This window comes from Falco peregrinus, chromosome 16, assembly GCF_023634155.1.
Source record: "Falco peregrinus isolate bFalPer1 chromosome 16, bFalPer1.pri, whole genome shotgun sequence".
Classification (NCBI taxonomy): domain Eukaryota; kingdom Metazoa; phylum Chordata; class Aves; order Falconiformes; family Falconidae; genus Falco; species Falco peregrinus.
The window spans coordinates 1,453,867-1,476,975 of NC_073736.1; the positions used below are offsets into that span (position 1 = coordinate 1,453,867).

Consider the following 23,109-nt stretch of genomic DNA (forward strand, 5'->3'; position numbering starts at 1 on the left):
CAAACATTGTTCTATTTCTCTCATGTATGGCATTTCAACTACACTTTTTGTCCAAATTGGTACCCCATTTCTGCTGCTGCTTAATAGCAGTGGCAAGACAGGTACAAGTCAAAGCCAGAAGAGCCAGGGATAAGGAAAACCCTTTCCGAAATGTCACATTGGACCATCCTCTTTAGCCTTCATCATTACTGCTGCACTTGCTGCATCCCAGACTAGAGGCACTGGTTCACATCTGCACTGGCTGTACCGTGTTCGTACTCCCTGCCCCCCCCCCCCCCCGCCCAGGGAATTCTCGCCGGTATTTCGGTCGCTGCCTGGCAGGGAGCAGAGGTTTCCCAATGCCAGCCTGCCCACTCTGCTCTGGTACTAGCACGATCTTTCAGACTGTCATCACTTCTGCTTTCTGAGAAACAGAGACTAGACTGTGGCCAGACTCTTCCCCCCCACCTCTGGTTCGAGCTCAGGTCTTTTCAGACCAGCAAAGGCTCTTTCCTTTGCACATCCTTCCCAGCGGAACCATGCAAAAAACTCCCCTAGAGCTGCTTCCCCAGAGGCTTTTTTTCCAGCTGAAGTTCTTGTGCCCTTGAACATTTATTCCACAATAAAACTTTGTCTGCTCTTCCAACTTTCGGCAACGCATCCAAGCGGTCTGCATCACCAGGAGAGCGGCAGGGCTGGCAGAGCATGCGTGCAGGTTGCCCGACACATCCTATTAGGAGACTGCAGGCAGCTGCCTACAACTCAGCCAGAGTGTCTGGGCTGGTTTCCCACGCTGGTGCTCATAAGTTTCAGCCAGAATAATTCATCCACTTAGAACAACATGTATTTACTCCTTTTTTTCAAAACCTGTGTTTACCTTTCCTTTGCTAATCTCCGGCGCTGCGCAGTTTGGAGGAGGGAATTCAAGTTGGGCCTTTTCTGGCTCACGTGAAAATCTTCCCAAGATCAGCCAAGATATAAACACTGGAGGACAAACCCAAACCCCTCACATCAAATCAGGAGAGTTTTGGGGGTCTGTAACTAAAATGAGACACTTCAGTGTGATTGGGTCCACAACTCTGATGGTGGTACCTGCTATTCTAGAATGATTATTACTGATGAATTAATGATCATTAATTGTACTTCCTGCTTGATACTAGAACAGAAAGCAAGGAGCTGCTCCGTGACTCTTGCCAAAATGATGGCCAGCTAGCAGGGCAGAAATCTCTCTGATTTGGATGTAAAATAAACCAGTCAAGACTGATCAAGTGACATGATGCCGGAGGCATGCAGTAAAAAAAAACTAACCTGAAAACAGATAAAAACAAGAGGACTGGGAGAATGTGAAAAACAGCACCAGCAGAGTGGAAGGGAAGTCTAACCCAGGGTCTAGCATATGCAACGTGCCTAAGGGAAGAGGGGACTGTCACCACCAAGCATGTGCACAAGGGGACCAAGGGAAACAAAGCAAAGAAGTTGCTCTGCTAGTACATGGGAACCCGCAAGAAAATCACAGGAAGACAAAAGAACTCCTTGCTACTGATTTGCGGAAAAACAGCATCAGAGACTGGGTGACCCTGAATTTTTGGGCAGGAACATATGGTGGGTTCTTACGAGGTGCAATTTACCCATTTACACGAGTGGTGAGGACTGTGCTCAGTAGCGTTTTCAGCAATTTTAGACTCTAGGAAGCCTCCAAACCTGCAGCCTCAGACACTCTTTTGTCTTAATTTAGCTAATGTGGGACAACTTCCCAGAAGAACAAGACATTCTCAGCAAGTCCAAAACACGACTGCTGGAAACAAGGTGTCCCTATTATTATTACTTCTTACACATTACAAAATATCCCTCCTTCACTCTTACTGTGAGGCAGCAGAAGTGTCAAAACAATTTTAGGGATGATAAAAGGCTGAATCTTTCATGCAGGGCTAAGTGGAAGATTTAACGAAGCCGTGTATCACCATGAACAGAAACCCCTGTGGGAAGAGCTGGGCTACTCGAAGCAGGTGGTGCTTCTGTGGGAAGGAACATCCCGCACTCCACGTTGCAGAGTAAGCTCTTGGAAAGCAAAGGCTGGCACGGAAAGATAAGCACATGTTAAGAGCCACCCCAGCACTGTACCAGCCTCGGGTCCCCAGCAGGTTCACCGTCACCTTGCCCCACTGCGACAGAGCATTGCGAAAAGGGAAACAAAAATATACTCTGAAGAGCGTTACCCAAAATTTCAGCAAAGAACCAGTTAATTTAAACAAAATGATGCTTCCACCACTCTACTGAATTGCAAAGTACGTGGAAAGGCTACCGCAAGTTCAACGTTTTCTGGCAAAGATTAAACGTCACACAAGCAGGCTGACCCCTACGCAACCTTAAATTTGCTGTTTCCCAGGTCTTGCACATCACGTTTTAATAGTCTGGAAGTGTATTTAGCTTTAATAACATCATCAGAGTAAGTCATATTGTCAAGCTCAAATGTCTTTTAGACAAAGACAGATAAAACCAGAAGAAATCAATGCAATTTGGAAGGACTTAATAATTATTATAAAAGAAAAGAGAGAGCCTCAAAGGATAATGAGACTGTTGCAAGAACAGGGGAACAATGAACAGTCTCTGACGTGTTGCTTGCCAAGACAATTTCCCACAAGTAAACAAGTCCACGAGGAGACAAGAGCGCAGATTTTAGAAATACAAAACTTAATGTCCAAAATAACAGTGTTGGGGCAATTCTGAGATACAAGGTCATGCTCCTTCCTGGGGACACCTGACAGCCACACTCGCCGGCCACCACAGCCTCTGACAGCACTCTCAGTAGGGCACTCAACCCCTGCTGCTGCTGCAGACCCGCCAGCTTTGAGAACTGCCTATGGAGCTCTCAAAGAGCCAACTTCTGAACTTAGGCCAGTCTGTAGATGTTCTCTGTCCTTCAGACAAGAAATCAGTAAGCCATGTGCTTCTCAGAGCTACCTCCCGGTTCGTACTCAGCTCCTGAACAGAGCCTGAACCTCTCGTATAAACAAGAGTAAAGCCACAGACTTCTTGCCACCAACACTCAAGAGTGAAACACCAGCTATGTAGATGTGCTTTCACTTACCCGGGGTTCCTTCACTTCCTCATTTCCATCAACTTCATCATCATCCTAGGATGAAAAGCAAACAATTTAACTAGGCAGCCTTGGAGACAACAAAATTTCATCACAGGAAGATAATGTATTGCTTATGATTTCATGTGAAAGCTAAGAACACATCAAAAGAAATGCCTGTCTGGATGCTTTTGGCTGACTTTTTGGGCCAGATCAGGCTTGGTAACCCAAGGGCCATTTAGAAGCTGTTCGTACTGGGGACAGAACGACTCTGGAGATGGCTACTGCAATCTGGATGTTCCTCAAGGGTCAGCGGGAGGAGCAGGGTACCCACGGCACACGTCAACACTGTGCCCAAGGGACAAGCGCGACACTTGGGAAGCCTGCGTATCTGAAACGTCGACATAACGTTGACTTTCAGAGAATATTCTCCATCTCGGCTAAACACCAGGAGGAAAGACTAGTCATCCCAGACAGCTTGCACTTAGGCAGCCTCTGTGACCCACTGCTGCTTTGTAACAGCTCCAGGTTCTCACGGAGCAGTGGAAAGGTACCAGGGCATCACACTGCTCCATGCTGAACTCAAGGTGCTTCAGAACTTGGAGCTGCAGATTTGTATCGAGACGATGGGGAAATGCACTAAAACTGAGAAGTGTTTGCCTTCTGCTCTGAAGTGAGGAATATTACTACAATGATCCAGCAGACAACTGGGCAAGCTGTAAAGCATTTAACTACCAAAACAATAAGTAAAAAAAAAAAATCACATTTGGCATGCAAGTGAAAAAATTGTAAGAATCATTTGAAAATAATAAAAAAAGGGGGTGTCTGTGGTACGTCTTTCAACAGACATTCTGAGGCTTCCAGCAGGGCCATTCAACTTGTCTGTAACTCCAAATATTCAAGATATCTACTGCTGCCACGAGGGAGACCACTGGGGCTTTTGTTCCTTGTGTTGCGCAGGAAGCCTCTACCCCGGGTGTACCAGGCAGGCGGCATGTCCCCAGCTGGACAAGAACTGCTGCAGGCTTCTCAGCCATGATTTCGTAATACTTATTCTCTCGTGAGAACGGTGATCTATTTTTCTACCCGACCCTCTAACCAAGGTTTGGAGGGTGATTTTCCCCTCAGACTGAAGAAATCCATTTGAAACCTAGACTAAGAGAAATGATGACGACACAGGCAGCTCTTCTGCCTTGATACTGTGCATCCTCTGGTGCCGGGCAGGGGATGCAGACACAGGTTTTATTCCTCACTGTCTTCCTTCTCGGGGGCCTAAAGCGCAGCCAGACTTGGGCTCAGAGGAATCTGAAAATAATTCCAGTGGCTCATGACCTCCTTCTTCCACAGGAACTAGACTTCTAATCCCTCTTCTCCCGTGTGGGCTCTTTCACGGTTCCGCAAGGATTTCACTGATTTACGGCTCAAGAACAGGCTTCCCGGAGCCTGCTGCTTGGGTGTTACATGGGCCAGAGACGGGATTCCTTTGGAAGTGCCAGTCTGAAATAGAGTTGGAGTGGGAAGGACTACTGGAAAATCAACTGACTTGGAAAAAAATGTGAAGCTTGGAATTGGAGGGAAATTCACCCTGAGTATTACAGAATGAGTTTCTCTTCTCTAAGGAACTTGAACTTACATCTTTTGTCGAGAAAATGATGCCAGTGCCTCTTCGTCTCTCTTTTGGCCGCCGCCTCTCTCGGATTGACTGTTTGTTTGGAGATCTGTCGTCTAAATCCTGATCTTCACACTCTGGACAAGCAAAGAAAGACTGCTTTGGTTTCAGTGACTTAGATCTGTGCTTTTGCTAAGGTACTGGGGCTCCTTCCAAGCCAATCAAGATCATCTTGGCTTGTGTCAGATTACAAAGGAGTTATTAAACCGAATGGAATGGAATCTCAGTGCCCTACTACATCTGGTTACTCACACTCCTTCCTTTTCAGAGCCCAGATAGGTTACCCTAGCGGTCAGCTCTCCCCAGATCATCCCGACTTACTCCTGTTCAGAGGACAAACTGTACTGTACTGGGGGAATCTAAGACCTAAACGCTCCATGGATTACTATCTCATTTACTTATCTGAAATGGAAAACATCCTTTTTATCCCTGTTGTTACAAGCAACACGCTGCATCCTACATTAAGATTTCCATTTAAACAAATAACATTTGTTTTGTGAGGTGGCAGCTCCCCATACCGCTCCCCTCAGAATAACAAGTAAACTCATTCTCTCTGTCTGTACACATTGGAAGTTCTGAACCTCATGAAAATCCCTGAGCTTTGACTGTTCTTCAAACTCCTGGGTACATACCATTTTTCTCCATCTCTGTGGCTGCACCTCTGAAGTCTGCTGGATTCACAGAGTCAAGACCTAGATACTTATTTGTTCGAGTCAGGTATGAACTTGTATAAAGGAGAGGTGCTGACGTGGAAGGAGACACAGGCGTCGTCGGTTTGTCTGGCTGTGTTGGGCACCTTAATCGCCGATAGCCAGTCTATAAACAAAGAACCATGTTGAAAAGTTAGCAGAATGGAGAGGAACAAGCAGATTTGGGATTTCAGGGAGTTCGGTAATCTTTCAGTGCGTTTTCTTCACTGCTGCTGCAAGTGATGACCTCCATCCGCCAGACCAGGTTCATTCCATCAGACAGGGATGAATATTAAAAGCATTGCACAGCTACAATGTGAAAGCACCCTCGCATCGCTGTGAAGTCTGGGCTCAGTCTCTTTGTCCCTACAGCCAATAGCAGGGCAAACAAGTTACCTAATAGAAACTAATGATTTTGAGTAAAAACCAGCAGTGATGCAAGGGTGCTTTCCATTACACACAGAACATCTGTGGAAAAATGTGAACATGAAGCCTCAGCCCAGCCTGCACAGCAAGGATGGATCCAGGCCACATTTCTATCATTAGGCTTTTCATTCCACTTTCTGTGATTTACACAGTTTTATTTTCTGGCAAAAGACAGAAAAGTGAAATTCCCAGCAGAAAGCAAAGGCACAGCTAACCTCTAACACCTACATACCCACATCCCTCGTGCAGACAGACCGCTGAGGTGCGGTACTACTCCTCAGGACGACTCCTTCCCGGCAAGCCTGCCCCCCTTAAAAATACACAGACTCCCCAGAAGAATTTCTCCCAATCTCAGCTATCCTAAATGGCTTCATTAACTCTGAAACAATGAGAATTGAGGCCAGGAGGATCACCTCCTCATCTGTATTTCTGCTCCACCGTGATCGGGTCTCCTGCCTCTCACTGCTGTCCTCAGCAGGCTCGGTGCTCTCCGCTTTCTCACTTTGCTGTTCCTGAGCTTGCCGCTCTGCCCGAGACCGGCTGAAGGTTCGCTCTGCCTCCTGAAGGTCTGTCAGTGTCACACCCTGGGAAGAAAGTAAAAGAGAATTTTTCAATTTACGCAATTAGATTTCAAGTCTTCCAGGTCAGTTTAAAATGCCCTGCAGGCTTATACCCGGCCAGGCTGTTTCATCTCTGTGTTAAGAGAAAGAAGAGAATTCTGTTGGCTTTAACACATTTCTCAGTCTACCGACATAATCACTGACTCAAAGCAACCCAAATATACGTGATCAAGCTACAAACTAAACGGCAGGTATACTGCACAGATCAGACCCCTGGAATCCAACTCGCGCATGCCTGGGGGAGCGCTCCGTAATAACTGTTTGTAGGGGCGTTTGCCAGAGCCTCTCCAACACAGTGAGAGGGTAGACAAGCCCCTCATCCTAAGTAATAATAGAAGAGCAGAAGAAAATCTTGCCTCTCTATCCATCAGCTCTCTTTATCCTACACGCAGACATTAGTATTTCCATTCTTTACCTGCGTAGACCTGCGAGTCTGCCGGGCCTGCCTGGATCGTGCCTTCCTCAGTGATTCTGCCTCCTCATCCCGCACTGGAGTCAGATATGACCTAGGGAAAAAAAGGGCAGAAGAGGTTAAACCAAAAACAGATGGTCTGCCTTCTCATCTCTGCGAGCTCCCGAGCTGAGATATTATTCTCTTTCATACGGATAAAAATCATTTTTAGTTCCGTCTACCAAGACTACAGTCTCCTGCTTTGGGACAACTTCCCTATGAGCATATGATACACAGATGCTCACATGTCGTTCTCCCTAGAGTCTCTAAATTATCTCTAGTGTTGAACATGTTCTGTTAAAAAAGGTGCAACTATTTAGTATATTATTTGCAGCATTCCATGTCATTGCATCATTAGGAAAAAACCCCAAACCATCAAACGCACAAATCACCTCTCATTCAGATAAAGATCTCAGGAACAGAAATCCTGCACTGACACATTCCTCAGACCCTCCTTCCTGTCGTTATAGTCATGATCATACTCCTGCAATCTGCTATCTTCTTCAGTACAAAACCCATCAGAGCTAGCGACTGGCTGAACTGCAGGTATCTTACAAAGCCAAAACACCTTGAAAAAAAGCAATAAAATGGAAGAATGACCTTCACACACCGGATTAAACCGAGTTCCTTAACACTGGAAAACACACAGTTAAAATACAGAGCCAGTCACCAGGAGATTTCATTAAACCTGGGAGACTTCAAAAGAATTATTCAAATGAAAACATGTAAGGTGAACTCTCTGCCCCAGCATCCACTGGAAGAACTGGAGGGGGATGCGGCAGCGCTGGGCATCGCACAGCAGTATGTCTGAGCTCCACGTTACAGAACCACAGGATCATTTAGGTGGGAAAAGACCTTAAGATCATCGAGGCCAACTGTTAACCCAGTGCTGCCAAGCTCGCCATTAAACCATGTCCCTAAGCACCGCATCTACACTACACCTTTTCAGCCCCTCCAGCGATGGTGACCCCGCTGCCTCCCTGGGCAGCCTGCTCCAGTGCCTGACCACCCTTTCGGTGAAGATGTTTTTCCTCATGTCCAACCTAAACCTCCCCTGGTGCAACTTGAGGCCGTTTCCTCTCGTCCTATCACTTGTTCCTTGGGAGAAGAGATGGATACCCACCTCGCTACAGCCTCCCGGCCGGCAGCTGTAGGGAGCCATGAGGGCCCCCCCGAGCCGCCTCCTCTCCAGGCTGAACCCCCCCAGTTCCCCCAGCCGCTCCTCAGAGCGCTTGTGCCCCAGCCCCTGCCCCAGCCCCGCTGCCCGGCTCTGGACATGCAAAGCTGCTCCGTGCTGGTGGAGTGGCTTCTGTCTTGGGAAAGATTAATTAGATCAAACTCTTCAGCCTGGTTAATAGGGAATGATTATTAAGACTGTCTCACTGCAAGGATGAAGGTGCCTGAAATGTTCTTTTGTAGGTCTACCACTGCCACGGGTTAAGAGTATCAAAGATCTACGTATGTTCAAAGAATAATTAGCCAAGTGAGGGATGAAGATCTATCAAGGAATACGCTCACTTTGTCCTTGGACTCTTTGCCTGGTTCTCCACTACAGACCACCTCCACGGAAAAGGGAATGGGCTGAACGGATTCTGCATCTGATCCAGTAAGTTCATATTAGAAAGATTACTAACTTTGCTGCACCATGACGAAACCTCAAAGAACCAGGGAATCTGGATCATTCTAAAATCACGTGCCGTGATGGCTTCTGTCCACCTTCACGGTCTCGTGCTCAGCGCTGATGTAGCTGTGCAGCCAAGTGCAGCCCGTCTCCGGCACCCGGCGGAGACACCGCGTAACTGGGGTTCCTTGGACTACTGGCAGGGCACCCACGGCAGCTAGGCACCCTGCACTTCGAGCGCTGGCAGGGCACACGTGAGAGGTTCTCACCTAAAACTGCTGCAAGTATCTGACCCAATAAATTGTGCCCTGAACTCCCCTGATCTCCAAAGGGAGCACAAAGGATCGATCCCTGTGCTGGAGACGCTGCACTGCAGACCTCTGGAGGAGATGAATCACGCGGTGGGAGCTTGCTACAACAGAGATGTCTACATCCGAGCTGGCCAGGCGCGCTGAACTGCACTTCCAGGGGGCGATTTATCACCTTCAGAAAGAGCCTCCAGCACAGATCATGTGAATGCATTGCAGAGGAGCTCATTTCTCCCCATTGATTACCCAGACAGGCACACGAGCTGTGATGGATACGCCAACACGGAAAGGGCCTAGAATTCTGAGGGATGATTGCCTCCCAAGAATTCACTGTTTCCTGAACAAAAAAGCTGCTGTTTGATGAGTGAAAGCTGTGCAACTCCTCATTTTGCAGACAAGTCATTCTCTTCTGCTCTCCTCTATGCAGTGCATCGGTGTTACCCAGGTAATGGCACGTTAAGGAAACAATAAGCATTTTCTGCAGCTTTTGACACAGAATAGCTGATATTTGCACAACATCCAGAAGTAATAAGCCACCTACAGGAAGAATGCATTTGCAAAATATACTGCAAATTAAGTTCAGGGCAGTAGTAAAAAAAAAAAAAAGCCAAACCCAAACCCTAAAAAATATATTCCTGAAACATATAAGCCAATTATATTTGTAGCTAAGGAAGGTGGGCAGTGTACCGCAACAGCTTTGAATCAGCGGCATTTACGTCTCATATTCTCCAATGAGGACACAGGCGTGTAGGAGCTACATGCACACGATGGGAACGAGATACGACCTGCCTTTGCCTGAGGAGGAATGTGGCTCACACAAGAGCACGTACGCCACATGGGCACAGCGTGCTTCTGCAGGAACACTCCTGGTACGTGTGAGCAACACGAGGTCACGCTTACAGCAGCTGAAGTACTTCTGCACACAAAAGAAAATAGTACTGAACTCCTTGCCACTGGCTGGATGTGAGAAAGGACGAAACAGATTTTCAAAGCAGTTTTAAAAAAGGTTAGGCACATGGGTGGAGAGGAGGCTGGGCATGCTGCTGCTGAGCCCTGGGGGCTGCCTGGCAGCAGGGTCTGCAGGGGCAGGAGCGCAGCAAGGCTGCAGCGTTTCCCTTGTTCCAGTGTTTAGCTACAGCTCTGCGCCCAGGAGTGCACAGATACAGCAAGAGAAAACCATTTCGTGTCTCTCACCCCATCACCCTCCCAGACTTTCTTCCTCTGCTCTCCCATAATTCATACAAGACTACAAGTATGTTAAAACATCATTAGCAATTTTGGGTGTCCAACCTGCAACGGTGACTTAATCTTCAGACGAGCACATTTTGCAAATCAGAGTGGCTCAGTCTGGGCTGCAGCCTGTATCGATTGCTAACTTTTGGTTTCTTTCCATTTACACAATCCCCCACATCTTGGAGCTCACCCAAAGCCATTTTAACAAGCATGAGATAACTGAATTTTCTGAAACAAGTCGGCAGAACCACTGCACAGTGACATAGCTGGTTTCTCTGAGTGAGCAGCGACAGTCTTTTTCTGGTGATGAAAGAAAGTGGCTGTGCTGTAAATATTTCAAATGCAAACCGCAGACACCATACCTGCTGGCAATTCAATCACATTCTTGCTCTATTGGGGTTTGGGTTTTTTGTTGTTTTTTACCTTTGTGGGAGGGAGGGAGGGTAAGGACAGATTTTACAATTTTAGGTGATGCTTCACTTTGCTTACAAGCTGAATTTTAAGAGACCTGAGCATGCTAAATGGGATGGAAGACAGAAAGAGAGAACAAATTCACTGAAAGGAGATGGCAAGTCTGATGCAGCCACAAAGCAAGGCTGGGCTGGATTACAGAGGGAGAGCAATACTGTACTCTCCAAAGCAGAAAAATTGCAGATCACAGCAAGCTGCAGGGGACAGACAGCAAATGGGGTACAAGGCAGTAAACAATTCACGGAGTTTTTAATTACGTTTTCAAGAAACACATTGGTTGCGAACTGCAGTATCTATGTCACCCTATTAATTCAAGCAAATATCACATGATCCAAGCAGATCTTCAAAGAAATGGTCCTATGCATTGTACTTCCTTGCAATAAGCTTTCTCTGAGAAATACATGAAGTAAGAGCAGCCATCATGCCAAGTTCCAGGCACACATAAAGCAGAACAGATTTCTCCTAGAGTTCTGGTTGCAAGTGCAAGCAGCAGAGTATAAATTGTTAGAGATGTGTATGTGAAAGTCAGCAAAAACACTGCAGAAGTTTATAGTTCCCAGAGACAGAGACAAGTGTGTCCTGCTGCCACGAGAGAGCTACAAGCTTTTGATTCATGCATGAACTAGAAAAAAGCTGGGAACCGAATGATGAATCTGCCCCCCACTTAACTCTTCCTTTTTTCAAGAAAACACCGACTTCCTCTGTTAACTCTTTTTATCAGGACAGTGCAACACCAAGATGGATTCCAACTACTCATCACTACCTCATGGCAAAAGGAGCTGCAGTAAGATACTAATAGAAGGGGAGATTCAAAACAGGGCAATACTAAGCCTGGACATACATGATGGTAAACCAAGAATGCAAAAGCAAATGTGTATGTTCGAGAACATTTGCCAGAGGGAAAAAAAGAACATACCGTGGAGAGAAACCCTTTCCAAGTAAAGGGTGAATGATGCTGAAAAAAAAATAATTACAATCCCCTGTTAATTGGTGCACAGATAGCAAGAACAGATGATGAATTTCTCCAAGCAACACAGAAGCTTCTGATCCTCTTTTTACAGTGCTGGGCTTCTTCCCTGCCTCCCTGAACTCCTTTAAGCGCTGAAGAGACTGAAGCGTTTGTGGCAAACACGACCTACCAGCATGCAGAGCCTTTTGGCAGAATGACATCACCCAGTCCCAGAGGGAACACCAAGAATGTGCAGAACTCGGAGTTTTACATTTTCACACTTCATTGACCCAGCACTGGAAAAGCACTTGCCTAAAAGACACTCACCTACACACATCAGAACTGGCAACAAATTTAGAAGCGAAACATTCATTATATGCTACAGCTGCCCTCTTGTCGAGGTGGATTCAAGGCATCTCATCCTGCTGTCAGCACACCAAAACCTGAGATACACCCCCACACCCACCCCCCCTGAGAGCTGCAGCAGCCCACAATGGGTTTCCTCCATCCCATCAGGTCCTTCTCCAATAAACTCATGTTCCTGCAGCAAGTGCAGTAAGGATACAGTTGGCAGCCAGTAGCTATAGTGTGTCTGGTCGCTGCAGATGCAGCTGTGGGTTGTGGACCCGGCTATGCTCCATGCGGCTCTGCAGGACAGCTTGCCCTGCGCAGCAGCCGCTCCGCTGGTCCTCTCTGGCTCCTCTCAGCCCAAATTCTCTTTCTAGTTTAGGAGTGAGACTCTGAACTACACTCAGTAGACTAGGAACTATAGTGACAGTTTTCCTGGAAGGCAGGACAGACTTCTGGTTCTTCCAGATCTGGAAAATGCAGGTGAAGGGGAGCCAGGCACAGCTTTGGCTTCCTGCACGTGAGGTGGCACCTTAGGCATATGAAAAGCCATACAGATATTCAGACTCCAAAATGTCTGAAATAGCTGTTTTTAACAGTACAGTATCACCATTCCAAACACTGCAGTATTTTTAAAAATATCATACATATATCTCTTATCTCTTATACATACATATATATATATCCATGTTATATATACATACCTACACACACACTCTGAAAAAAGGAAGATAGAAAAAAATAAAGCCCAGCAAAAGCCTCTAGTACTGATACTGTTCCCCTCGAAACAATTGGAAAAGTACAGCATCCCAGCAATGCATTCCTACAAACTGGAAATTTGCCATTAGCTAAGAAACTATCTCTAAGCTGGGGGAGGGAAGAGAAGCAAGTGCAAGTTTCGGAGGCAACGATGCTGACAGCAGTTCCTGAAATACAATTCCTTAAGTTAGATAACAAAGTATGTACCCAGCAGCAAGTCAAATAGTTGACAATTACAGGGAAACAGTCAGAAAAAGACTCTTTCCTGCTCTCTCATCCAAACAACAGGTTTCAGTTCTTCACTGTATTTCTCCCTGCACGAACGCGTTCTGTGCGCCAGCCCACCGCAACTGAAAACACTCATCAGAGAAACTGCCACGAAAAGTCGGCCGACTATAATTTGAGAAGACATGCAACAGGCAGGAGAGAAGGGCAACATGTCAGACCATGCAAGCATTAGAGCTGGGAACGAGGGGAGAGACAGCCAGACAATGCCGAGTTATTTAATAAGCTGAGGACAGAGGGATAACAGGATCATGCTCACAAAGCGTTTCACAGCTGGCTCGAAAAGGCTCGGCTGAGTGTTCACCATTTTCAGGCTTTTGCTTTTCTCTCTCAAGTTGGTCCTGGCTGTTCTGGGCTGTCATTGTGTTTCAATCTGGACTGTGAATTCTCAACTCATGAAAGTTTAAATGTCTGAATCGCCATCATCTATTTACAGAACGATTAGCAGTTTAACAAGCAGAAGATTTATTTGCAACAGCTTTGCTTTGCTCAACATGTTCAGGTGCTGATCCGAGAGGTTAAGAGACTTGTGATCTTTATCACTTGTTAATCAAAATAACAAGTACCCTTTATCCCTCTGCAAAACTCACACTTTGATGCGATGCTTACAATGGGTAGAGGTTACATGTATGGCAGCTGGTGCTTTAAGAATACTTCCTATCAGACAGCTCTTGACGATTTTGCGTGTGCTTTCCCATCTGCCCCTGTTCATTTCTCTGTATGCCCACCAGAACAGCTCTGCGTTGAATGCCGTAGGGATACAGCACACAGCTCAGCGCAGCCTGGCGTGCTGCAGTACAGTGAAGTGAGCAGCGCTCTAACTGCAGACCTAGGTGGGAACGCAGCCCTGCTCGCTCTCAGTCCCAGGTGCTCTGTTCTTCCTCTGCCAAAGAATAAAATACAGCACTGGTACCTACGGAGAACTCACAAAGTTTGGGGCTGAGGGAGAGAGCGCGTAGATTGGAAGCTTTTAAACAATCGATGTTATCCCTCTGCATTAATTAATGCCACTCAGCATCATGGTAAAAAGTGCAAAGGCAACAAACATCACAGGGATTACATTCCTTAAACTGGCTACCTCATCTGGAGAAGGCTTGCTGTTGCTGTGAATCTAGGCCTTTAAAGTTCCTCCAGCACTTGTTTAAAAACAACAACAAAAAAAACCCCCAAACAACCCAGGACATTTTTCTGTAAGAGAAAAGCAGAGTGCTGCAAACGCAAACCCATGCAAAGCAGCAGCACCTCTCCCCTGCCGAAGCTCCCCTTAGTTACTGAATGCATGAGCTGAGACCGTCACAAGTGCAAAGCTTTCCAGGCTGGAACATTTTGAAATGGGTTTGTGTTCAGCATAGGATGTTAGGTGTCAATACACAACACTGAGCAGTTTGTCACCGTGTCATGGAACAAACAACATGCACTACTGTCTGCAGTCCCCAGAGACTGAATCTTTGCACTAAAAAAAATTGCTGCATGAAACGGAGCGGGATGAAACTCCATCTCCTGCCAGATGATGAATGGAATGAATGCAAAGATGCAAGTGTCCTGCATCTAACAGTATTACTCTTTCTCATTTTTAAAATCAGCCAATGCAATCTGACATTTTAAACAGCCTTAAACAGACCTATTATAGCTTTCCCAAAAGCTACCTTACGGTGCCTGAAACAGGGCAGGAAATTCCTGGGGAAAAAAAATAAGCCCTCACGTGGCAAAAAGCTGAGTACTTGGGAAATTGCCTTTTGCAATGAAAAAATAAAATAAAATCAAAACCTGATGGTGATAAAGAAGGTTCAGCTGTTGAACCAGATAAACCTTGGGAGCAACGCTCCCTTGGCACGTCCATCTGAGCAGCCTTTGGCTGCCACCTCGTGGAAGCCGCCACCCAGCAGATGCCTGAGCAGCTCTTAAGGATGACGATCATGAATCAGCCCCAGCCGAATTACAGAAAACATCACTGAATATTAATAATGTATAAAAGATTTCCACTTTCTACTGAGCTAAGATCGCAATTTCCTAGCGTGGCAGTGGCGTTGGTTCGATTTCAAGTGTCCACTATTCTCAGGGCAGAAGATTAGTTAAATTTGCTCAAAAACTTTTCCTCTAGAAATCCCAGGGTGGCTACCTGGCTTCTCCACCTGTAACATCCACGGGTCGGTGCTGTGGAGCGGAGAATTTAACAGAAGAGCTGATTTTCCGCTAAATTAGCTCTTGGCTGTACCATCAGACAGTATCTCCACAAACACTTTGGGTGCATTCTTCAGTTTAATGGCTGGTTTTGAACACAGGCAAGTATTCGAATGCATCGAAGTTAGTAAATGCCCATACCCTGAGCTTCCAGGTACTAGTGCCCAGATGGAACTGGAGCCCTGGCGCAGGACTTGCCATCAGACAAATGTGCTGTTAGACACAAGGATTAAATACGTGAAACATCAGTGGTTACAATTAGTAAGTAAAGGAAACTGCACAGAGATTCCGCATGTAGACAGGGATGGGGAAAGGCAGTTTTACCTTCTGCTTGCTCCATGCTGTCAAGCTGCACTTCTTTAACATTGGTTAGCTCAAGTGGTCCCTGCTTCGTTTCCTTGACCATTCCTGGAGGATCCCGCATATATTCCTGCTTTGCATTATCAGGCCAACCTACAGCCTGGGCTCCTCCGCCCAAAGCAAATGCCAAAATACCCACCCCCCCCCCTTCCCCGCGCGCTGGATAAAGTCAGCTGGCAGCTGAGCACGCAGCAGCACACCTGCTCGCCGCCCTTACAGCAAACCAGGCTCAGCAGCAGTGACCCCCATCCCACACCTCGACCTTTGTCCAAATAAAAATGCAGCCTGATTTCTGATACAGCAGGAGCAATCTCGCCTCTTCCCAACATGGACAATCCGATGGCCAGCAGAATTCCTGCCCTCCCACGTCATCTGCACCAGTAGCCTTTTTAAAAAAGGACGACTTTATCTGAAAGAGATTAACTGCAGAAGCGTGGCAGATAAATGCTTTCAACAGCAGGTGCCAGACGATGGTTCAGTTCTTCGCGAGAGAGAGACCTCTTAACTTTTTGTTGTCCGCTGTGTAGTGTGGGCAGGAATCCATCCCTTGCCATGCAGTAGCACCCCGCACGAGTGCCACCACCACTCTGCTTCCCCAGAGAATTTCCCAGGAGAATTAAGACTACTCAACTTTATGTCAGTCAGTGATAAGGATTATAGGGCTACATGCTACTGAAAACATCCCAAGGTGGTAGCACGATAATGCTCACGGCTTCTTCCTCCAGTTCCTCTCAAGTGACATTTAAATGAATGCAAACCCCACAGTTTAACTTTTACAGAGATCAGGGGTTCTTATTTTTTTGTCAGATAACAAGGTTTATCAGATGCACTGGGCATCTGCGCTCACCCTAGAGGAGTCATGCTCTGAATTTGGACAGGACAAGAATCACAAGGTAAAAGGACTTGCCAAAAATTGTTCACCTAACAGTACTGGTGGAAGAGGATTCAGTTAATAATATATTATTAATATATGCTACTACAATTAGCAGCTGGATCCTTAGAATGAAGGAACAAAGAATGAAAAATAAATTCCTCTTGGGAATGAAGCAGAAAAGGGAAATATTTGCTAGACACATTTACCTTGCATGTCAGTGTACTTGCTTCATCTGAAAAAAAATTCCAGGGGAAACTTTCGAGGGCAGGAAGGCAGGCTGAGCACAGCCGCCAGCCCCAAAGCTGCTACGAAAACAAGGCCGCTTCACTCCTATTGATTTATTTGAGAACTCATTCAAAAATAAGGGAGAGATATGTTTCCCGTCTCTAACAGCTTGCCTGATGGCAAGTGCTACCACCTTGCTGGAACCTTCCTGATGAACAGGAAGAACAAACACAATTGCAGAACGCGATCGTATAAACAAAGTGGCTGGGGGGGGAAGGAAAAAAAAAAAAAAAAAAAGAGAGAGAGGAAGGTCAAATTAAAATTGCAATTCTTACAAAAACAGGCCAGATTTCAAATTCAAGGGTGTGCTTTTAAACTGGTGACACAACTGAGAGCACAGTCTTGCCTGTCAGAAGCTCTCAGGCAAAGCCGCTCTGACCGCACGTGATGCTGAGCACGAGCCATGGGCTGCGTGGTCGCCTTTCAGTCTATTCTGGGAACCAAAGCTCTCACGTAATACGAAAGGCTTCAGCGAGAACCAGACCCCCCCCGACCTCCCTTCCAGCACCAGGTGCCTCATGGCACAGGTCATGTCCCGCACACGGGGCACGCGCAGGCAGCAGGAGCCCCCTGAGAGGGGCTGCAGCGCGGGGTCCCGGGAGAGGTGCCCAGGGCCCTGCTGAAACCGCGGGGACAAAGCTGCAGGTGACCTTTGCAAAGGAGCTTTCGGTGGCACTAGAGGCCGCTGTCACCCCGGGTGAAGGCGGGTACCCCACGGTGGGCTGCAACCAACGCCCCCCGATTCCCCACCGCCTGCTTGCACCAGGCAGGGACCAGGCGGACCCCGGTTCTGCACCAGGAAGAAGAGGGTCTGCGTGAGGCACTGCAGGCACCCACCCGCGTAACCCACCCGAGCAGAGCCGGTGCTGGTTTGAGTTCAGCCGGACAGATGCACTGGCGGTGTGAGACAATTTGGCGCTGGCAGGAGATCGTCAAAATGGCCCAACAGCAATGGTGGTCAGCGGCTTGAAAACCCCCAGGAAAAAGAGAAAGAAACTGCCTGGCAAAACCACCGACTCTGGAAAACAGCACGTTTCCAGCCTCCCAGCACAACTGCCGTGCCGCAGCAGAACGGGGGGAGGCTGAACGCGGCCGGGCACACGTAAACACGCGTGGCAGCGGCGGGGCGGAACATCCAGCCGTGTGGCGGGGACAGCCGGCAGCAGCGTGTCACCGTGCGCCGGGCAGGTGGCCCTGCGTGCCTGCGAACTGTCCTCCCCTGCGCTGCCGCCTCTTGTGTCTCATCACCCCTCTGCAGCCAGGCGAGGCACATGATTTCCCACCCACCGGGGGGTTGCTGACCGATTCAGCTGGCGAGCCAGCGGCAGGTAAAGCGCCACGGGTGAAACACGGCATGGGCCAGGCTGCGGGTGCTGGGCACCGAAGGATGCGAAACCGCACGCCAGAGCACAGGGCTGCTCGGTCCTCCCCAGACCTGGCAGTCTCTTCTGCTTTAACCTTTTGGCTTCACGCAGATAATTTAAGGCCACAAGTTAGGAGACATCCCTGTGATCTAATATTAGCTGATAAGCTTGTTTATGTTTCTGTTGCTAAGAGAAAGCCGGAGCTTTGGAAACACTGAAGCAGACCGAACACTACCGCAACAGCTGCCGGTGGGAACTGAAATCCATACAGTGCTTCCCTGACAACTGCCTGCCATTTTCTTTTTTAATTTTATTTTAGTGGAATTGGTCTCCTTCCAAAATAAGCTTTTCCCATGTAGGTGGCCTCTCCCGTTCCTCTAGCTCCATGTTTCCTAGTTCAAAACGTGCAGGCAGTTCCCCAGTCAGTATATCCTGCTGTTAGAACACACATTCACAAATAAGGTTTCCTCCACCCAACGCATCCTCGCTGTACCTTTTTTTTCCTCTCAATAGTTTCAAAGCACCAATTAAAGGTGGGAGGAATTTTCTGGTGTTTCTCTTTACATTATCATAATTCCTAAGAGTTGGTTCTCTAATACAAACGCAGGAGACAAACAAATCTCCTACGCTATTTATAGAAACCGATTTGGTAATACATGCCAATGCAGTAATATTAATAGATGCTCTTTTGGGCATCTACAAATACTATCACAGCCGAGATCTCCGTCTGCAGACAGTGCCAAAAGTCTGGTGGGTTTTGTGGAGCCCATTTCTTCAGGGAAAAAATCTAAAGCTTCTGCAACTTGATTCTGGGCTTGCCGAAATTAAGATACTGTTGTGAAACTGTCTGAAGTGTGAACTAAAAACACAATACTCACTCTGTCCTCTTTTGCACAATCTCACTTTGCACCAGGAGTATCTTTTGGCAGCTCTTCTCAATTCAATTGCAAATGACACCAAGCCAACTGACCCCTAGCAAAATGACGAGGAGCATACGGAGGTACTCCTAATATTAACTTTAAGTGTTCTTACAAAGATACTCTGCAGCAGCTATTTCAAATTATGTCCCTGCATACAGAGTGGATGAATGTGGCTCATCCAGAATGCCTGACATACCTTCAAAGCACTCCCTGTGCTAGCTCTGGGGAAAAAAAAAAATAAAAAAAAAAATGCCCAACGAGCACTAAAACTTTGGGTATTTTCCAAATAGCACAGACCACTGTCTTTCAGGGCCCTACTGCAGCAAAGAGAAGCCCGCTGCAAGCATGCCCGCCGTGGGGGAGGCCCCCGACTGACTGCAGGCTACACGGCACTGCTGAGCTCTACCTTCTTCATCTTTGCAAGCTGATAATTTCCATTGTTGCTTTTCACATCCTTTGGCTTTAGGCTATTTAAAATATGTCTGAGTATATCTCCACTCAGAAAGGTCCGTATCTTAAGAAGTTATTATTTTAGCTTGGAAGAATCTTATTACGGAATACACTCCATGAACTGGTTGCTAGTTAGGAATACACGGTTCATCACTGCATTTTATTTATCACCATCTACTTTCACCAATGCCATCAGAAGAGACAGAATTTGCAAAAGTTAACCTGTTTGCATGAATAAAGATGGAGCGTTTGCTATTTGGTACTTAAAAGCACATGGTAAATTTCCTTTGAAAAGAGCACCAGCTACCCCAGTTTTGTATCTCCCCAGTCTTAAAATACCATCATATGGTAAGAAAGAGATACCACCAGTTAGATTCAGTGTAATTAAAAATGCTGCTGCTGCTGAAATAGCCTCAGTTGCACAAGGCAGACTTCTGCCTCTGTGGTAAGCCTTCCTGTAGAGTCGATCGAAAGAAGTGCATGCTGCTAGAGTGCAGTCCATCTCCTCCTGTATCGCACACCTGCACACTCCAGCAATGTTTGTTTTCCCCCACTAACTGCAGAGGGCATCGAGGGGCTTGTGCAGCAAGGACCGAGGCATAGAGGGATGGATTTTATCTGAATGTGTTTCATTTCTTCTGCTCTTTCCAGAATGGGATTTATGTGGCAGAACCTACTACAAGTGGCTACTGGGCTGTCCACCCCTCTTGTGTACAGGGATTGAGACTAGTAGCTGAGATGACTACTGAAGAAAAAGGCTGAGATGCTAAAAAGACAAGTAGAAATTTATGAACCTAAATGTAACCTACAAGCCAGGGATGACTCAGTTCAAAACCTTAAGACAAGAGCAGGGGCAGCAGCCCGTTAACTCTACGTAGCACCTGAGAAACAGTTCTCACACCCCCACCATCACCACCACGTGAGATCTGATGACGGAGGAGGACCGACACACAGCGGCACTCTGCTCACTAACCTTCTGCGCTCCCTGGCTTCCTCAGCTGAGCAGTCCTTTCCTGTGGTTGAGGCAGCACTGGCATTCGCAATACCGTTAGCAGAGCCGAGTATGGCACGATTTGTGATTACACCTAGGGGGGTGCTAGCAGAGATGCCCTCTGTATTTTTCTCTACAGCAGTATCAGTTTGTTGCCTGAAAGGGGCTCTGAAATAGAGAAGACATAACGGAAAGCAAAGCAAGTGAACTCAGCTGCTGAGTGAGACCAGCCACCTTGAGGGAGCACTGACAGTTCACTCTCCTCATTCTAGACTCGTGGTTTTGTAGAGAACAGCACACATTAAAACGAGCTTTCAAAAACTTGTGGAAGAATAAGCAGGAGGAATTCACAGTCTTCACATCCCTGTTTGTAGCAAAAACAATTAGAAAATATAACTGGCGAATAGGCAGAAGGAACGAACTCCAAGAGCTTGTAACACTGAACGCCCAAGAGCAGCCTGAGCAACACAGCAGGGCTCTAACAGGGCAGCAAGAGGGTACAACCGACCACTCCAGGGGGTGAAGAAGCGAGGGTCACACATGGGCCGTTAGCTGCCTGCTGGTGCATATGCACTACTGAAACGGTCCAACACAACCATTCCGGGATTTCTTATCAGCGCTCCCTGTGTGGAAGCGCACGTCCAGTCCATAATCCACTCCAGCATTCAGAACTTGCAACCCAAATGCTGATTTTCTGCAGTTATCTCAGCTGTGAGCCGTTACCTGGTATACTGGCGGGCGGATGCAGTAGCGTTCGCACTGAGAGATGTGGGGCAGGAAGAGACAGGATGCCACGGGGTGCCCAGTGAGGTAGATGAGCCAATGGCACTGGGTGAGGTAGCTACAGATGTATTGCGACTGGCTGAAATGTAGGGACTGCTCAGGTCACTACTTCTACCAAATGAAGCACTGTAAAACATCACAAAATCACGTCCTTCAGAGCACAGTAAATATTCAACAGAACACCACCGCAGCTGGGCTCTCCGCTGGGAAGGGAGCAAGTATTACATCTTAGCAAAACGTGTGCAGGGAGATTAAAGTACACCGGGGAGGCTGCAGCTGCTCACGTGGGCTGGCGCTGCCAGCGCCCCTCTTAGCTAAGCCCTGCGGGTTTCAGTGAGAGAACAACGGCGTGGAGGTGAATCGGTGAAGATCAGGGAAGGGAAAAACCCTACCGCAGTGAAAGCGGTGTGCACAGAGCACCCCATGTACTGGGGGAAGGTAGGAACAATGAGCAAGGATGAGGTTGCTTAAAGCAGGGAAGGAGAGAGTGACATAAGCAGGTCTGGCTGCATCACTTCCTAAGGATGCCCAGGGCTTCCAGGTTTAAGAACTTGTTTTCAGTGGCTGAAAAGCTTTGGCAAAGACGATCAGTTCAGGCTTTAATTTTCTGTGAGGCATATCTCAAACTCGGTATTTCTGGAAAATAGCTAGCAAAACCATCCAAAAAATATTCAAGAATGAGCAAGGGAAATATCTATTTTGCCAGTTTAAAACAAACCCCTTAAACCCGTTATTACTGAAAAGCTGGAAGTGTTAAAGTGCCCATACTCTGGAGGAGACAGGAGAAATGGAGAAGAGCTCTCATGCGAGGATGTACCCTTGCGCTTTTTCAGAGAAAATCTATCCTAAGTGGGAGAAGTTGCACACCTCGAAAACCAGACGTGATGAAATCTGGCAAAACCTCCTTATTGCATGTGCCACAGCCCCATGTACAGGCTGCTCGTTGTCAGCTCAGAGCAAACAAGCATGCATGCGTGACCCAGGGCCCTGCCACGCCTTTCCCAGCAACTGGTGTTCCTGGTTGCTACTGGTCAGACTGGGCTGTCTGCAGGATCAAAGGCTAGGAAGGCTGGCAGGCTGCCTCTCGCCTCCTGCATCCTAATGACTCCCATGCCAGTGCACATGGGGGAAAGTGGTTGCACCAGAAATAAAAGCTGACCTAGAGGAAAAGCAGATCGGGACAAAGAGCTGCAAGTTTATGGGAAAGCCAGGGAAAACAGACTGGAACTGGAAGTCAACACAAGAGCAAGAGTCAGAGAGAGCAGCCCGAGGCTGACATAAAACTTGAAAGGGGCAGGACAACAGCCAGGAACAGGAGGTCAGAGGAAGGATCCAGTCCAGTTCACGTAGGCACCCAATTTACAAACCAGTTTTACATGCCAAGGCCCCCAGCCAGCCCAGAACAAGCAGCTGGTCCCCGGACGGCCAAAGGAGAGAAAGGGGCATCTGGAAGGCTGCCACGGGGAGGAACCTTAGGTTGGGGCTCTTCAGCTGATGGCCGCCTGCCATATCCAGGTCACAAAGGCACAAGCAAGTTATTGTCACCAGGTAGCAACCTCCACCAGAGACTAAACAAAGCTTCCTCTGGAAAGCTGGCCCCGGAGCACGGGGCAGCAGCAAGTGCTGCTAGAAGCAAGTGCCTCCCTCCTGGCTCCCTGCATGGGGGGAAAGGCCAAGGCCTGGAGATGGGCTGGGAGCGGGTGAGAGCAGGGGGCGAAGCCTGGCTGGCGTGGGCGTGCAGAGCAAGCAGCCGTGAAGTTGGAGGAATGAGTGTACTGAGGGGGTGATGGCAGTGGAGTGTGCGCCAGGGGAAGGAACAAGAGGAGCAGCAGGGGACAGGTGGTGGCAGCCCCAGCAGGGCTGATGCGGCACCGTCCGAGGAGAGCCCAAGGCTGAGAGGCTGGGGCACGAGGGCTGGCTGCAAAGAAGAGAATGAACTTGGTCAGAAGGGCGGACACGAGAGGGTTATTCAGTAAGACCTGACAAGGACTGTCTTTCAGAAGGGAAAGGTAATGGG

General features: G+C 47.7%; 1 protein-coding gene across 5 annotated transcripts in view; it reads right to left on the reverse strand.

Moving 5' to 3' along the window:
- The window catches only part of PPP1R12B (protein phosphatase 1 regulatory subunit 12B), a 128,009-nt gene that overhangs the window by 40,994 nt on the left and 63,906 nt on the right, over window positions 1-23,109 (reverse strand). For 3 of the 5 annotated variants that reach the window (XM_055820035.1, XM_055820033.1, XM_055820032.1), the window contains exons 13-19: window positions 21,033-21,218; window positions 20,292-20,477; window positions 6,875-6,965; window positions 6,253-6,423; window positions 5,357-5,540; window positions 4,689-4,801; window positions 3,068-3,112 (exon numbers count right to left, since the gene is read on the reverse strand). In XM_055820035.1, coding sequence (XP_055676010.1) covers window positions 3,068-3,112; window positions 4,689-4,801; window positions 5,357-5,540; window positions 6,253-6,423; window positions 6,875-6,965; window positions 20,292-20,477; window positions 21,033-21,218 — 976 coding nt within the window. The remainder of the gene's footprint in view (window positions 1-3,067; window positions 3,113-4,688; window positions 4,802-5,356; window positions 5,541-6,252; window positions 6,424-6,874; window positions 6,966-20,291; window positions 20,478-21,032; window positions 21,219-23,109) is intronic. The other 2 variants (XM_055820034.1, XM_055820036.1) reach the window with 2 other exon arrangements.